The 15,897-nt window shown below is 35.0% G+C and overlaps 1 protein-coding gene across 5 annotated transcripts in view; it reads right to left on the minus strand.

The window, feature by feature from the left end:
• ADAMTS19 (ADAM metallopeptidase with thrombospondin type 1 motif 19) overlaps positions 1-15,897 on the minus strand; it is a 294,164-nt gene that overhangs the window by 171,184 nt on the left and 107,083 nt on the right. For all 5 annotated transcript variants that reach the window (XM_037509412.2, XM_037509414.2, XM_037509413.2 and 2 more), the window contains one exon: positions 5,718-5,883. In XM_037509412.2, the coding sequence (XP_037365309.1) occupies positions 5,718-5,883 (166 nt within the window). The remainder of the gene's footprint in view (positions 1-5,717; positions 5,884-15,897) is intronic.

The following is a 15,897-nucleotide window of genomic DNA, read 5'->3' on the forward strand; positions in this document are numbered from 1 at the left end:
AACTTTACTGGTCTCTGATATTTCCGTAATTTGTAACACTTTGCTTTTTCTATCAGAGACTCAGAGCAAAAATCTATTCAACCAACAGAGTATTACGCAAATATCAAGAAAGTCTATTAACTAAGTTAACCACAGTATTATAGAAATAAATGCCAAGATCCCTTTTTTAATGAAAAATAAACATACTATACATGAAACAAGGCAGAACAGAAGGATAAAAACAACAATAGCCCCCTGGAAAGGAATCACTGGTTAAAATTCATGGATCCAAATTTAGTACCGGCAGTCAACATCAAAGACCTTGATGCAGAACAAAAATAGATAGTGGGAGCTTCCCTGATGGTGCAAGGGGTTAAGTCTCAGTATTATGAAGATATGGGTAACCACTGCAGCACAAGTTCGATCCCCGGCCAGGGTACTGACCCACATGGTGCAGCAGACCTCTCCTGTCTCACCCGTTGCTCCCCTCAGCAGTGTATTTCAGTAGATCTACCTATTCTGTTCCCCACTCTGTTTCTGGTGAGTCCTCTCAACCCCCTCCTCCCACAACACCTCTGGCCTACACCACAGGTCTTGTATGCATTAAAAAAAAATAGATATTGGGTTTATCAACATTCTGAGATCTAGGACAATTAGGAATGTAATGGTCTAATTGTACTCAGTCTTACCTACAATTAAATGTTAGCATATCATTATATAAACTTAGTATCTAGTAGGGAACATTCCTAAAAGTATATGAAAGATTCATCTGGGCTAAGTCAACACCTATTAACTGATTATGGGAAATTATTTATATATGTGCATAGGAGACCTATACACAGACATATATATGGAGATATTAGGGCATATATATCTCCATATATATACACACACATCTATATAACTTTATATATAGTTATATGGAGAAACATATAAGGAGCTAATGATACAGATATATATCTCCTAGTAGCCTAGATGGGCATGATCTTCTGTGTTAAAATCATGCCATGGGGGCCTCCCCAATGGTACAGCAGTTGAACGCTGGGCTGCAAAGCTGCCCGCAGTCTCTGCAGCACTGGTTCCATCCCTGGCCACCAGCGAGGGTCCCACATGGTGCGCAGACCTCTCCTGCTGTGCCTGCTGCTCCCCTCAGTAGTGTACTTCATCAGTCTGCCTGTTCTGTTCCCCGTTCTGGCTCTGGTGAATTCTCTCACCCTCCCGTGCTTCTGACTGTACCCAGTGCTTGTATAAATAAATCTTTTAAAAAAAATTATGACATGGTAGGAACAGAGGATGAGATGACAGGCACAATATTAGAAACAAAACATTATTACGAGTACACTTAATAACTTACAGAAACAAAAAGGTGATTACAATTACTTTCTTGTTTCTGTTTTTGTTTTGATTTGGAAGTGTAGTTCTTACTTCTTACAAGTGCCTAGGTAGATAATAGGGGATATCAACATTATAATTTAGGAGGAATTAGCTTTAGATTTATTTAGTCTGAGGTGCCAGAGAGACATCTGAATAGAAGTTACTAAATATCTGGCAGTCAGGAGACAGGTTGAAATAGAGATAGAGTTTGGAAGTAATCACTGCATAAGTGAGGTTCAACCCATGGATCTGGATTGTATCACCCCAGAAATCATGTGGAGTGCAAAATATAAAGTAGGAAGTCCTGGGAAATGCCTGCATTTAAGGGGGTGCACATATGGGAGGAGTGCTCACAGAGGAGAAAAAGAAAATAAAAGGGGAGCTCAAATAGAAATGAAGGGGATAATTATAAAATGAGGAGCTTTTTAACTGCACCACAAGTGGTAGACAGGTCATCTAAGAGAAAAATAGAAAAGTTTGTTTCCATTAACATCCAACCTAGTGACAGCTGTGTTGACTCCAAGAGATCAGTGTGCTGTGTCCTAATTTGCATGTTACATTTAAATAGTCTACTTGAAACATTCTAAGTTTTCTTAACAATCTCAACTTCATGGTATATCACATCAAACAAGTTAGCCATTGAGTGTGAAAATCATGCATATTGAAATAATCTTTTTATGAAGTCACTGCCTTTGATGTCCTCATTGTCTGCGTCAACTATGCTGAGCTCATTCTTTATTTCCTAAATCTTCGGACTATTTTTCACCCACGTGTATAAACAACATAGTTGATACCACACCATTTCAGTTAGAGGAATTTTAAAATGTATTCACCAACACTCAATGTGTACTCTCCATAATACCCTCCACATAGTGACAATAATCTCCAGTGATGATGGATGGCATATGGAAACTATTTCAGTGGTCGTCTGGTTACATTAGCTCTAAGAATAGAGATGATGTCCAGTGCTTCTCAAATTCTTAATAGATCAGTTTTCTTCAAGTCCATAAATCTCTTTCTTGTTCACACTGAGTCCTAGACATAGTCATAGTTTATACTAAAATGTGAAGGAATATTTACTGATAATGTCACTTGCCTTGAGAATGTGGTCTTCCAAGACCATATTTTCTAGATAGTCCTGACCAGGGCACACAAGTTTGTCATTATCTACCCCATGACTATCTTTAAAGGGTTGACTCTCATGCCCATATTGCTGAAATCTGGCTCCAGTTCACCTAGTCAATGCTTTCTCCAGCATTATACCTCTGTGTATGTTCCTTCTGCCTGAAATGCTCTTTCTATCTGACAACATAAGTTAAAAATTTCAGGTATGTTTTTCATTTTCACACTAATCTCATTTAATTCTCGCAACAGGCATGCCCATCCCCATCCCCATCCCCATTTTGAGTATTCTGAAAGGTAAGCTTTTCAAGGTTACACAGCCTGAAAGTGGTAGCACAGGAACGTGAACACAGGCAGTGTGACCCCGAAGTCCACATTCTTAATTAGCCCACTCTGTTCTCTCTTTTCCCTGTAGTCTGGATAAGTTCTACTTGCTCTCTCAGGCTAACAGCCTCCCAACATTAAAGCTTTAGAAGTTGAGTCTGTCCTATTCTTGTAAGACTATAGAACAATTGCTCATTTACCATTTTATCTACAACTATACACCGTTTACCTCTTGAGAATAAAGCTGTGCTATTTAGCTGCATCCTTGTAAGATGATAAGTTGTGCTTAGTTGCAAATAAAATAGTCAATGTTCAAAAATTTGAGGGGATTGAAAAATAACTAACTCAGTGACACTAAAGCTATGCCTTGAATGTGGGGACCCCTGACTCTGAAGCTCAAGTGTTTTCTTCTCCTTTATGTAATCTTTTTTTTAAGAACACAACAAAGTCATCTTAAAGTATGAAAAACTTATCATACAATCAATACATGTAGACAGCATACACATCAGGCATTCAGAATACAAAGGGGAATAATGCTAAAACCAAGTTGGATACAAGTAAACACCATGATTTCTTTATGTAAAGGCAAGTACTATCTGGATTATAATATGGATTATCCAAATTGCAACATATGTTCAGAACGTTAGCACACCAGCCTCAAGTGAAAAGGGAGGAGCTACAATTTGTTATCAGTAGGAAGAAATGAGTATTACAATTCACAACTAATAACTTAAAAATTCTAGACCCTTAAAAAGCATCTGAAAATAGGTAAGCTCAATAATTTTTTCAGTTGATGACAGCTCAGCCCTCCTTGCATACAAGTGTTTGATCCAAATAGGTCAACATTAATATATAACAGTCACACATGAAAAAAAAAAAAAAACGTAATTAGAAACTTTGTGAAGAATGTTTGCCAAATATAAACCATATATTTATGCCAAATATGAACCATGTATTTATGCTTTATAAACCTATTAAAAATAAGAATTTCCTAGAAACATTTCCTCCATGCACAATGGCTTACAAAGCCTGCTTTGTGTCATCCACGTACATGAGTAGTTACAACAGCTGGAACGTACTATTCAAAAGCTTCATAGTGCAGATTGCCAGCATAGCTCACACAGGGCAATCTCCTTAAAGGGACTAGACCCAAGCTGTTCTTGCTGCTGTCACTGTTTCACAATATAAGCATTTTTCTTTTGCTTGTTCATAATGCTTTGACTTTCATCAGCTGTTTTTATCTCCTTAGTGTCTACAACTCTAAGAAAAGAGAGATGCATCTATTTAAATGGCCTTGATGGGTACATTGAAGAACGTGGCATGTGCTGTTCCCCTTAAGCCACTTTTGAAGATAATTGTCACAGAGGCTGATACCATGAACTTTCCCAAAAGAATACAGAAATCACAAGTTAGAGATAAAAATATTATAAACAAAAACATTATAATTCTTTCTGTATCTGAACACCCTAGACAACTGATGACATGAATGTCCTATGGCCTTGCAAATGTTACTTATTGTCAGGATTTATATATATCAAAACCAGCCTCAAACATCATCCAATTTTAGAATTAATATATTGGCACTAACAATAGTAACACCTAATTTTATTGATTAGTATTTATATGTGTGTGTGTGTGTGTGTGTGTATATATATATATATATATATCATTGTTCATTTTTGTACAATGTTTGCTTTCTCCTCTCAAGTATAGTCCCCATCAACTTCCAACCACCAATTCACCCGTGAATCATCATCATAGTCCCTTGTGCTCTTCCCTCCCACTTTGATCCCTCTTCCTCCCCCTCCCTTGCAGAATATCTCTGATTTATAGTTGCCTGCTAATTTTGTTTATTATTATTATTTCCTGATCCCTTATTTGGTTCCCCTATATTCCTTTTATAAGTGAAGCCATACGGTATTTTTTCTTTTTCCTTCTGGCTTATTTCATTTAGCATAATCCTTTCCAGCCCCAACCATGAAGCTGCAAATGGCAAGTTTATCTTTAATGATTGCTGAACAGTATTCCATTGCATAACACCTAATTTTAAATCTGTACCAAATTTCAAAGTGTTACATTAAGAACTCTTCAATATATTCATATTTCCTCAGATGCTAACAGGAAATATTTCTCCCCTCAATAAATATTCACTAAGAGGTCTGGATTAAAAGTCTAAATTTTTTTCCTAGGGAATCTGGTAAGATTTTTTCTGAATGCAGGTTAGGACTTTCAGTTCCTTTTATGGAACAGAAGCCATTCCCTTTCCTTACAGATGTGGCAAATGCCACAGGTCCAGAAGTGTACAAACAGTCACCCCCATTTCACTCCTGGGTAGAACTGGCAGACAAGATATAATACTTTCAAATATAAGGTCTTCTAACACTACAAATAAAATCTAAAGGCATAAATCTTTACTCTTCTTACTATTCCTCTGTTAATTTTAATCTCCAAGATGATTTTTATTGGGCTCAATTAAAAAAAAAAAGAAGAAGTACAAGATTCTTCTGGTGAAAGTATGGAGCTATCTATGATGTTCTCATAGAGATAGACTAAAATAAGGCCATGAGTCCAGAGTATTCAGTTTCAGGCTATCTGGAATCTCTCCATCTCATTTCTATTCCAGTAAGGTGAATATTATCCCATGAGGAACACCCCATAATTCAAGAGGATATAGAGCATGTTACATATTAATCTCTGGTGAGGTCCTTTCAAGTTTTCTCTTTTCTATATTAAAATACAGTGCTTCATAGAAAACTAAAATAAAGTCTAAATAGATATGTTTGATACTAATTAGAGATTCCATATTAAAAAAAGGAAAGCTGAATGGAGAGAGAAGGTAAAGGAAGAAAGATGGACTTTTTAAAACAATTCATCTTCCATTGCATATTTGGTGAATTCCTTGCAGGAGAAAGCATTACCTGAAATGACACCACAGGAAGCACTGTGAGGATGTGATTCCTCTTTGGCTTTTTCCTCCACGGACCTTTTCTGCCTATATACACGGTGTGGGTGACCTGTAATGGCCACTGTATCATTGAGTGGTTCAATAAACATGAAGTCCTCATTGAGCTGTATAAATCCCATCTGGAATACATAACATTAAAAAGATAAGAAAAACCATTTGAATAAATTACTTTCTAAGTTCTTCTACTCATATAAACTCTGTTTTCTTTCACATATGTGCACACAGTCTTGCAGTGAAGCTGTTTTAGCAACCCTATTAAGAAGATTACTGTCTTCCCATTTTATTACTTCATCTTTATGTACTTTTTGCACTAGCATAAGCTTCATTTAGTTAGTCTTAGCCTGTGTGGGTGGGAGGCTAGAAGCCAGCAACAGATGCATAGTAAAAATTCTGGAATGTTAAAGGCTCACTTTGGGAGACCCATGGGGTCACTTACATGTTCAACATGTACAGAAGAGCAAGACAATTTTTAATTGCATATAGCACACAGTTCAACTTTTTGACAACCATTATTTGCAAAAAAAAAAAAAAAAGGTTCAAGTATCGTATCACAGCAAATGTAGGAGGTCTAATACTGAAATTATGGTATAAAATACTTTCTAAAATGTCTACAAAACCTTTTAAAAATGTTTGAAGAATGAATTACAGAAAGAGTGATGCACCACTTATATAAACAAGTTTCATTTCACACAATGCCATGTTTTAAGAGTTAACCAATTGTGGACAGAGGGATAAAAATGTCAGATAAGATTATAATCAACAAAAAGAACTTGTAACAAATAGGTATCCTTTTAACATATTCAAGCTAAGCCTTTTAACATATTGAAGCTGTCAAGTTCTTTCCTTCCTTTCAAAAAATTTAGATTTGCATTATAACTAGGAAAATATTTCACATAGAAAAACATGTGACTTGATTTGTTCACTTTTTATTATTTTAGTTAACTGTAATTAATATATATATATTTGACTATTCTGTTACTTCTTTAATATATATATATATATATATTTTTTTTATGTGTGTGTGGGACCCTCACTGGCTGCTGGGGAATGAACCGGCACTGCAGAGGCTGCGGGCAGCCTCACAGCCCAGCGCTCAACCGCTGCGCCACCAGGGGAAGCCCAACCTCTTTAATATTTTTGAAGAGAGAACCCATTAGAAGCTGCATAATTCATACTCAATCTGCTAATATCAAAGTTCTCCATTCTATTTTAAACATATGAAAACTGCATATAGTTAATTTTCATTTGATCTACATATAACTAGCATAGTAATTACATAATCACTTTTTTATAGTGATTAATCACTTCTTCCAAAGTGATTAAGAAAAAACAAACTCATAGTTAAAAATTATGTTTGCTTAGAAATATATTTTTAATTATTAAAGTATAACTTCTGTAAAAAGACCAAGTGATTGTGCATAGGCTACCTTATCTTATTTTGTATAAAACTTTCACTACATAAGAACTAAGAATAAATCTAAAAGCCCCCATCAACTGAATTCTACTGTGCTTGTACCTAATAAAATTCTCAAGTGCTAAATATCAATTCTACCACTGCTTCTCTTCTCGCTTTCTCTCTCCCTCTCCCTTCTCTCTCTCTCTCGCTCTTTCTCACACACACACACACACACACACACACACACAAACATAGGCACACAAAACACATGCATATATCAGCTTGGGATGGGGTAATGCAGAAAAAGATGTACATTAATTAATAGTTCTCTTAAAATATAACATGATCACCCCTCCAAACTTCAAGCTATACTAAATAGTCATAAAAATTAAGACAGTTTGGTACTGGAACAAAAACAGACATACAGACCAATGGAACCGAACAGAGACCCCAGAAACAAAACCACATTTATATGGACAAGTGATCTTTGAGAAAAGAACAAAGAATATACAATGGAACATGGACAGTTTGTTCAATAAATGGTGCTGGGAAAACTGGCCCACCACATGCAAAAAAATGAAACTAGACCACTACCTTTCACCATACATAAAAATCAACTCAAAATGGATAAAAGAACTGGACAAAAGGCCTGAAACCATAAAATATATATAAGAAAATATAGGTAAAACACTACAAGACATACATCCCAATAACATCTTTAAAGACTCATCACCCAAAGCAAAGAAAGTCAAGGAAAAGATAAACACCTGGGATTACATCAAACTGAAAAGCTTCTGCACAGCAAAAGAGACATTAACCAAAACAGAGAGATACCCCACTCATTGGGAAAAAAAATCTTTGCACTCCAGTCAACTGATAAGGGACTGATCACAAAGACATACAAAGAACTCAAAAGACTCAACAAAAAACAAAATAAACAATCCAGTCAAGAAATAGGCAGAAGAACTTAAAAGACCTTTCTCCAAAGAGGAAATGCAAATGGCCAACAGGCATTTGAAAAAATGTTCAACATCCCTTATCATCAGGGAAATGCAAATCAAAACCACATTGAGATACCACCTTACACCAGTAAGAATGGCACATATCAAAAAAACAAGCAACAACAAATGTTGGCAAGGATGTGGTGAAAAAGGAACTCTCCTACATTGCTGGTGGGAGTGCAAACTAGTCCAACCGCTATGGAAAGCTGTTTGGAGGTTCCTCAGTCTACTAAAAATAAAGCTACCATAAGACCCAGCAATTGTACTCCTAGGGATCTACCCAAAGGACACAAAAACATTGATTCAAAAGAACACCTGTACCTATGTTTATTGCAGCACTATTTACAATAGGAAAAACTTGGAAACAATCCAAATGCCCAAAAATAGCTGACTGGATCAAGAAGATGTGGCATATACACACAATGGAATATTATCCAGCAATTAAAAAAAGATAAACTCATGCCATTTGCAGCAATGTGGATGGAACTAGAAGGAATTATGCTCAGTGAAATAAGTCAGAAGGAAAAAGAAAAATATCGGATGGTTTCACTTATAGGAGGAATATAGGGGAACCAAATAAGACATTAGAGTAAAAAATAGTAACAGTACAAAACACAACAAAGCAAAACCAGACAATTACAAATCAGAGACATACTGCACAGGAGGAGGAAGGAGAAGGATCGGAGGGAGGGAGGGAGGAGCACAGGGGACTGAGGTGATGGTGCATGGTGAAAGAAACCTGGTGGGGACTATACCTGAAGGGGTGGGGGGAAGCAAATATTGTTTAAAAATGAAAAATGATGTTAAAAATAATAATAATAAATTAAAAGATAAAAAATATATAAGTCTGTATATTTTGGGTCATTTTTGTGTGATTTTAATATGAGTTCCTTTATTTTCATATACTTTTATTTTTTAGTTCTTTCATTTTTCATATACTTTTTAATTCTTTCAAATGTGAATCTAACTTGAATTTTAAAGTACTAACATGTAATCCAAAAAGTGTTCTCTGGAGCCTACTGTAATTTGATGTGGGGGGGAAAAAAAAGAGTATCAAATATTTTAAAATTTAAATAATGATCATTAAAAAGGTAGCTCATCTACACATAGATTGAGGATAAATGATATCACTGATTCAGATTGGGGAACTAAGAGAAAATGTTACATTTATCTTATATATTATTGTGATTCTGAGGTTCATCAATATTTCAGGCTACTAATAGAACTAATAGTTGGCTGATGATTAAAATAGTAATAGTTATTATAATTACTAACAATTATTGTCTGAGTATTAGATACTTATACACCTCAGGTAAACATGCTCAGTTTCCCTAAATCAAATATATTTACTGTGATACATTTTTTTTCAACAGGTTATAAGTATGGTTAGATTTATAACAATAATCCATACACAATTTAATTGCATGTTCTCATATAAAATTTAATCATTCCAAGAACAGAATCTAGATTAAGATTACTTGGGTTCCTAACCGAATATTAGCCATGAACTATGAGAAGGTTACAGCACCTTTATCTTTACAACAGCATCATATGGTCAATTGGAAGATTCATTTTTCAAAAGAATATGCAAAGCTCTTATCAGAGGATCTGAAAATGGGTAACTGCTCTAAATGTTCCCAATAATTTTTATTTTTTTAGTAACAATAAACATAACACAAATATCTCAATATTTGAGTATGGATTGAAAGAGCTCAGAGTGTCCAGAGAATCAAATGTTATTCATTGCTATATTCCCATATTAACATACTAAAGTATGAAATAAATTATTTTTAGGCGAGGATTTGGAAACCCTTTTATAACATCAAATTATCTGATGTTAGGATTTTATCAATAATTTTTAAAATGAGAAGACCGTTTGGGAAAAAATGTTGGCAAAATTCTAAATTGTGACTCATTCATTGAACACATATTTGCTGTCTGACCACATTGTGCAGACGCTCGTCACTCTGGGGCACATTTAGCACCATGTGTTCAGTGTTCCTTCTTCAGGGAAGGCTTTTCTATCTGAGACCAGAAGACCATCCTCCAGCACAAGAAGTGCGGAAGCACGGTTGGAATCTTTTAAGATATTGACATTTATTAAAGCAGAATCTTCAGGTTTATTGTATTCCCATAAAAGGATCACTTTTCCCACTAACAAAATAGATTGTTTTATTTGCACTGTGATTTTACATGCAATGGAGAAACACAAATCCATATAAACCTTTCTGGATCGCGCCCCTGTGTTAGACAATCTACAATTAGGTAAAACTCACAATCACTTAGACATTGTCCTATCAGTTGTAGACATGAAGAAAAGATTATGTGAATTTGTATGATACTACACATTATCTAGAGTAATGCAAACTATATAAGCATTTTCTTCTAGATTACCCTCTTTAGATTTTTCAAAATAAGTTTAACTATTGAGATGTTTCATGGAGTGCAGTTTATAATTTGACTTATTTCCACCAACATGAAGAGTTACACACAGGACAACATCTATACAGTGTCAATGAACATTATTCTTTGATTTGACAATTTAGCAACAATTTCCACATTCTGCAAATTTACCACTAAAGCAGCCATTTCTTTTCTTATTAGTTCTGATGTTTTAAAATTTTCCTCTACTTAGATGCTGTTGTGTTTTTTCAAGCAACCATTAATATGGGTCCCCAGGTAGATGTGTTGACACAACCACCAAGTCCTTAACACAACATGAACTAAGCTTTGGTCAATGGGCACAGATATTTATATACAGTAGCTTTAACTCATCAGGTATGTGTTTCATTTGTTCACAATCTGTTAGATTCTAAAGATCTAATGTAAACATAACTAAAAATTGAAAAGTCAGAAAGAAACATGGCACCTTCTACTCATTCACACTCCTACTAGGCTAACTCATTCACCTCCATTCCATCACTTCCTATTCATTTACACAACTGAAGCACTACTATAATTATCTCTTGGTTTCTCCTCATTCTATGTTCCTTTCTGAAAATTTTCCTTTCTTCGGTTTTCTAGGAAAATGTTTGGTGGACTGCCAGAATGTATTTATCTGAGGCTCAAACTGCTTATTGAGTGACTTTTACAATATGCTGTTTTAAAAAATATATAGCATTTCACAAGAACTAATTGGTGTAAATGGTAAGGGGCATGAAAAAGGCAGTAGATCATTATACCTTTAGAACATAAAAGTCTTAAAGGAAAGCAGGATCTGGATACAAATGGGGAACAAGGTTGCTCCAGATGAGGGAAGACATTGATGAGCAAGGGTAAAGAGGATACGAAATCTAGGAAACAGCCAAGACGGTAGATGCATTACTTAAGCAGAAAAATGGGGAAATGTCACCTAAAAATGAGCCCACACAATGAGAACATCAGATGACAAAGTTCTTTAAAGGAAAAAATAAGTCGGTGTCCTAAAGTCTGAGGAAGATGGGTCTGAACGACCAACTACAAGATGCACTTAAGAAACAGTGCTCCTTGGAAGGAGCACAAGTGTTTTTATTTCTGAACAGCAGTGACTTATGTTGCTGAAAGGGTCTGGTATTGACATCTGCTTGTAAAACATTCAAATCAATATCTGTAATGCTCTACATGATCTGAACTTCTATATAAGTTTGGCTTTTTTTTTTTAAGTATTTTATTTTGTGGCAGTGCTATTGTGTATCTCATTAAATAAAGCACTGTTTAATTTAAAATGTACCATAGATAGAATATGACATAAATTATAATACTGTAAGTTTGTTTCATGCTTTCTTCAAATAAATGTCATCTTCAATAGCACTGTAATTGGGAGTGGTTTTTCATGCCTTTGTGTAATCTCTATGTACACATAAATCTGTATGACAATATACTTCTGACACTCCATCTATCCCATTGTCTAATACTACTCTTGTTGACTCAATCCTTTCAATGCTTTCCCTTTATGTGGAAATAAAGGGATAAATTCCAAATCCTGAGTAAGAGTATGTAAGATTAAAGTTTATGATACACACTTGCCTATCTCTCCAGCTTTGTTTTACTACTTAAACTTCATCTGTAACCATAACAAATTTCAGTTGTATAAATAAATTTTACATTTGACACATTTCAGAATGACTTCTAATGGATGATCACATCTTGGGACACTGAACAGGCTGCTTTCCCTTTCCAGAAAGTCCCTATCAGTGTGGAGAGGTATCATCCCTTCAAAATTGAGCTGTCCCTGTCCCTTGTCCAAAGTAATCATGGTCTCTCCTGTCCAACCAGCAATGAACCTTCTCCATTACTGCACTAGTAAGTCAGCCTTGCTTGCTGTTTTCATATCTCTCTGGCGACCATGAGTGAATTGAAGGCAGGATTTGGATACAGCACTGGTCAAAGCCTGGGACGTCAGAGGCTCTGGGAATGCTGCCTTTAAATATATTCTTTGTTTTTGATATAAAAGAAATGTGCCAACTGACTGCTTTTAGAACTGTCTGCTCACTCTACATGACTCCATCTAGGGGAAAACTACAATACATTTTCCCTCTGGAATTCCCAATGCTGCCTTCTTTGTCTACCCCAATATTTAAGTTTTCATTAGACCACAGTATTTACAGCATTACATTTTCTTTCCCTGCTAAAGGGCTTCATAAAGAATCATGAAACAATGATGATAAAAGGAAACTTAGAAATCATTCAGCCATTACTGGAATCTTCAAGAAAACCAAGGTTTAGTCTTATGTCTCACATATTATCATCTCCCTTCAGTTATGTTATCATTCTCTCCAAACTAGCACCTCCTCCCAAAGACTGTATCTCTTTATGACTGTTTTACAGTAACCCAGGCTTCAAAAAGTATATAGTCCTTTACTCTTATTTAAAATATTTATTTTTAAAAATACACGAAAACACTATATATACCAGTAACTGTATATGCATTATTTTGTGAAATAGTAAGCATGTTAATTTCACCAATTTTATAGTTTAATCAAGTGATGTCTTGTGCAAAGATTGTGTCCGAAGGTCACAGATCAATGTGATGAAGACAGGGTTTAAACCAAAGACTGCCTGGCTTCAAGTACATGCTGCAAAAATCTGGACCTGCCATATGACCCTTATTCCAAATAACTCTCATCTTTAAAAAATTTTGCACTAAGGGCTTGAAGCTCACAAATGGTTGATGTCCAAAACTCAATAGCAATAGCAAGGCCAGGCTCCATTCCTCACAAAGCAGAAGACAAAACTACTGCATTGAAGGCTCTGAACTTTATCTTGCGCTGACTGTTTTATGTGGTCACACATCCTAGCTGCCAAATGTACACTGGCTTTTTGAGTGGGTCAAGGGTTTCATCTCCAGGTTTCTTTCAAAGGTGGATGCCAATAACCCTCTCATGGCAAATTCAAGAAACTATTTAAAGACTTTAGCTTTTCTTTCTTTCTTTGCTTTCTTTAAAAGTTTTCTGATAGAAACCTGAATTTTTAAACAGGAATATTCAAATTATTAAAAGTCATCCTTTCAAATCCTATCATATATAATTATATAGCTATGCATATATTTCTAGCCTATTAACACACACAGTGTGTACCTGTGTGTGCCTCTACACATGCATATATGTTAAATTTTACACTCTATTTGCCCATTTACGAATAGCTTAACAGCTATTTTGTTTCTTAATAGTAAAGATAACCCTGATTTGTACTTGTGAATAATAGTCTGTCTTCCAAGTACATCAAAATTTTATCAACTATTCATTTGACCCATTATGTAATAAAATGATTGTAAGTATCAACATGCACAGTCAGAGTTTGAACTACAGCAGTGAACAAGGCTGACAAGACCATCACCAGCTTATACTCAAGAAGCAGGGCCCATAAGCTATTCAATCACTTGGTCAAAGTTACAAACACCTTTCTCCTAACCAGTTGTTGAGATTTACAGTGATAGTTTATACCATCATTTATGTCTGGGTTCTCTTTCAAAATTTAAAAAAAGGTTAAAATACCACCTAAAAGTATTCCAACTGACACCTAAGGGTCTAGGAAGGAATTGAAAGTGCCACCCAGGGAAGACAGACAAATGCTTTATTGTGAAAACCACTGATCTCTTCTAAGTTGTCCCTACATTTGATAGAGATATGAATTTAAACATAATTTTAAAATGTTCCTTTTTAACTTCACTAAAGATAAATAACATTACAAGTGTGATAATAAACATAGCTGTTCTATGTTGAAGAAGTAGAAAGCAGTAACAGTGAAAAACTTATTATTCAAAATAACTTATTTTTTATTATGATAGTTTTATCATTTTGTATTCTATTTTTTGTTCCTACCAAGAAAAGCTATTGATTTTATAGACTTTTTTGTATTTATTCAATTTCCTATAATATTTATTCAATTTCCTATAATATCTTTTTAATGGTTCTGCTGGGATATCTATGGATCCATTCAATATATAAGAAACAACTTCAGAAATAAGCATATTCAGTCTTAAATCTATTTTTAAGTTTATCAACCACTTGAGTTAAAACTATTCTATTTTTTTGCATCTCCTCGGTTATTATTTCATGTTTATAACAAGGCTACCTACTGAATAACCCTTATATTGATGGTATGAAAGACAGTAAGAGTCAAAGATGAGAAAAGATTTAACCTATATCTTCATGGACCTCATGTATTATGATGAAAGATAGGGAAAAAAACAGGTATTTGTACAAATATATGTTACAAATTATAAATTATGAAAAGTCTCATTAAGGGTATAAAGAATAGGAGCGTGGATGGAGATGCTAGGGAAGGTGTCCCAATAAGACCTTTGAAATGAGACAGCATGTGAGGCAAGGCCTAAAGGAGTCGTCAATTACAAGAAAGAACATAAGTGGGGGAAGGATGGTTTCTCAGTTGGAGTAATGCCATATAACAAGGCTGGGTGCTTAGATAATACATGAAAGGAACTCAATAAAGCAACTTGAGGCTCACAAAAGTATGCAACTATTAAATTACCAAGAATAACAATGTATGTTTATGATTCATAATGCCCCAATCAAATATATTAAGAAATGATGAAATACAAAATAATTATTCAGCAAGATAGAGCAAGGAAAACACACACACACACACACACATATACACACACACACAAATGCGATTGTTCCTGGTAAGCAGAAATCACAGGGGGAGAGAAGGTGGCAGGATATTTTTAGTTTATCCACTTACTGCAGAAAACATTACTTTTTAAAAAATGATGTACATATATGACTTAGATTATACTTTAAAAGAGGGGCTGACAAAAACAAGTATTGATGAGAATGTGGTGGAAAAGGAACCCTCACACACTCTTGGTGGGAATGGAAACTAGTCCAGCCACTACAGAAAACAGTATGGTGGTATCTCTAGAAATTAAAGATAGATCTATCACATGATCTAAGAATTCCACTCCTGAGTATCTGCCTGAGTAATGCAAAAATATTAATTTGAAAGCACTTACACAGTCCTGTGTTCACTGCAGCACTATTTACAATAGCCACTATTTACATTTACTTGGATAAATGTCCAAGTACAGGCAAATGGATAAAGAATATGTTCTATATACACACAATAGAATACCACTTAAGTATTAAAAAAAATGAAATCTTGCTATTTTCTTTTTTTTTAAAGATTTATGTATTCATGCATAAAGAAGCAGGGTACAGGCCAGATGTGCAGGAGGGCGAGAGGACTCCCCAGAGTAGGGAACAGAGCAGGCAGACTGACTGAAATACACTGCTGAG

The sequence above is a fragment of the Talpa occidentalis genome, unplaced genomic scaffold (assembly GCF_014898055.3).
Source record: "Talpa occidentalis isolate TD23 unplaced genomic scaffold, MPIMG_talOcc4v2.1 talOcc4.13, whole genome shotgun sequence".
Taxonomy (NCBI): domain Eukaryota; kingdom Metazoa; phylum Chordata; class Mammalia; order Eulipotyphla; family Talpidae; genus Talpa; species Talpa occidentalis.